The sequence below is a fragment of the Penaeus chinensis genome, chromosome 21 (assembly GCF_019202785.1).
Source record: "Penaeus chinensis breed Huanghai No. 1 chromosome 21, ASM1920278v2, whole genome shotgun sequence".
In the NCBI taxonomy this organism is placed as follows: Eukaryota; Metazoa; Arthropoda; class Malacostraca; order Decapoda; family Penaeidae; genus Penaeus; species Penaeus chinensis.
This window is the reverse complement of record NC_061839.1, coordinates 17,507,106-17,509,605: the sequence shown is the minus strand read 5'-3', so window position 1 is coordinate 17,509,605 and position 2,500 is coordinate 17,507,106. Positions and strand designations below refer to the sequence as shown.

General features: G+C 40.5%; 1 protein-coding gene across 1 annotated transcript in view; it reads left to right on the top strand.

Annotated features, from left to right (window-relative positions):
- LOC125036509 (heat shock protein 67B1-like) overlaps positions 1-1,480 on the top strand; it is a 4,940-nt gene extending 3,460 nt beyond the window's left edge. Inside the window, exons 3-4 of the mRNA XM_047629149.1 lie at positions 1-4; positions 343-1,480. The exon at positions 1-4 is cut by the window's left edge and continues 215 nt beyond it. Coding sequence (XP_047485105.1) covers positions 1-4; positions 343-1,029 — 691 coding nt within the window. The 3' untranslated portion in view covers positions 1,030-1,480. The remainder of the gene's footprint in view (positions 5-342) is intronic.
- The last annotated feature ends 1,020 nt before the right edge of the window (positions 1,481-2,500 follow it).

Genomic DNA, 2,500 nt, shown 5'->3' with positions numbered 1-2,500 from the left:
GTTGGTATGTTGCTGAAATAACAGGAATTCCTATGACTTGCAAGGCCTTCAGGGTTGTTGACTCTGATATTTACTTTTATTAATTGAATATTTTACGCCACTGAGTCATTATAACAAGTTCTTTTATTCATATACAGTCATTTGAAAGGAATTTTATATTAATATTTTTAATAATGATTTTCATATTATATTTTCTTTTAATTTTGCTTTGTAGAAGTAGAACGAAATTAACACCAAACTAGCAACTGTAGTCGACGTTTTTGTTTTCATTTGCGCGACAGTAACACTAACCTATTGCTAAAAGTAGAGCTTCGTTGTTTTATGTTGAGTAATGCTTAACAGGCTACCCAGGGGGCTAAAGGACGCCTCACCTCCCCGTCCAGCAAGAACGGCACCACCACAACCACCACGAGCACCATCAACCCTCTGGCATTCGGCTCGTCAATCGGCAAGACCGCCGGCAACGATAAGCGGTACCTGAACCACACGCCTCTGCACGATGAGCCCCCGAGCCAGACGACCACCATTGTCAGGACGGAAATGGATCGCGGATCACGTGACCACTGGACTTCTTTCAATGATATGGTTGAGAAGTCACAGCGAGAGATGGAGGACATGATGCGCCGCCACACACTGAATTCTAGTCTGGACTCCCCCACCTCCCCTCCGTCCGTGTCAACCAACCTGACCATCTCCACCCAACCGAGCGCTCGTGCTCCTGCTGGGGTCGCCACAAACCGAGATGTTGTCAAGTCGGGCAATAACGTGACAGAGCGCGAAGAGCAGCGGTGGGAGGACAAACCAGCACCAGGTCTGACTCGCCACAACCGCGTTCTCAACGAGAAGACCGCCATGAAGGGCGCCGACGGCTCCGTGATCGGCAATAAGGAACGAATGGAGAAGGAGAGTCACGCCGAGGGCTCGAACGAGGAGCTCCTCCCCGACGGCACCAAGCGAAAAACCTTCACCAAGAGCTACGAGACACGGAAGGTCTACAGCTTCAACTCGGGTGACCCTAAAGCCGTGTGAACAGACAATGAGACCGCTATCTAAATGTGTATGTTAAGTGTACATTTTAAGTCTCGACGTGCCTGTTGTTTACCCAGGCCGTTGAATTTGTCTGTCGTCGATGTCTGAGCCTAGCATACGTGTCCGTCTTCGCTTCTGACTTACGTGCTGACTGCTCGGCACGGAAGGATGCGGCTAATTAGCTCGTAAGTTATTTCATGGTCAACCGTCTGGTATCCATGGGCCTGCAAATATAACTTCACAGTCCCTTTCCAACCCGCAACTTCTTTATTTATTCGTTCCAGAAATAGTTGTATATTTAGCATATTGATATTATTATGTTTGTGTAAAATAAATTGATTGGGTTCCATTGTAAATTGTTGATTTGCCCATTAACAAGTACATGTACATTATGTATTAGATCCAATACATTATTTTTGTATAAAATAAAGTCTTGCCCAAATTAAACACATACCTTTGTTTTTCTTCAATTAACACTTTTGGTCCAAGGCAAACATTTGATATAATATTAACAGCTTTCAAGAACTGTTACATTATGTGTCAAAAATAATCAGATTATAAAATTAGCTTATGCATGATACTGATGACACCAGTGACCATAAGAGTATAACATCCTTAAGTCCCCATGTCAAAGCTGGAAATCAGAAATTGTAATGATGGTTACAGAAACAGCTACACCAATAAGGATTTGAAATTAGATTAGATCAGAATCAGATGAAAAGGAAGAAGCATTTGAGATTTTGAATATGTACCCTTGATACACAGTAATGCGGGATCATCAATGGAAAACATAATTTTTAAACCACATGGCATTACGAAACGAGGGAAAGGATCTGCGTAACATTGGTGTCATTGAAAAATCTGTTTTATACACTTTTCGGCTTTCTTAACCTTTGAAGACCAACATCAGAAACCACTATGAATTCATCAACCAAAATCTTACATCAAAAATACGAAACACTCCAGCTAGTTTGATTAAGAAAAAAAGAAATTGGACAGTGTACTTATTTCACTGCGTGAGGGATAAGGAATTTAAGGAGAAAAAAAAAATACCGTTTGGAAGTGATGTTCACACTACATAAACTTTTTTTCTTTTTTCTTTTTTTATGGGGGGGGGGGGATAATTACGGAAAATAGTTGGAAATTTGATCTTGTATGTCTTTAACAAGAACCACGTGATCACTAAAAAAATATATAATACTGTTATGCCCAATAAGTTTGAACAGAGAAACACATGGCCTGGAGATTTACGTAACACAGCAAATTATTTTTAGACTGTTTATAGAACTTGATTCCGTTTTTTACTTCAGGACTATAGCATTCAAACAGTGTTGAATATTCTTTTGTAAATACCCAATTTCCATGTTTCTGTTTCCAAGCGTGACTTCGTTCACTGGTAGGTTTTAATCGCTATTATTACTTACTAATAAATAAAATTACATATAAGGCGAGTTAATGCCATCCCCAAATT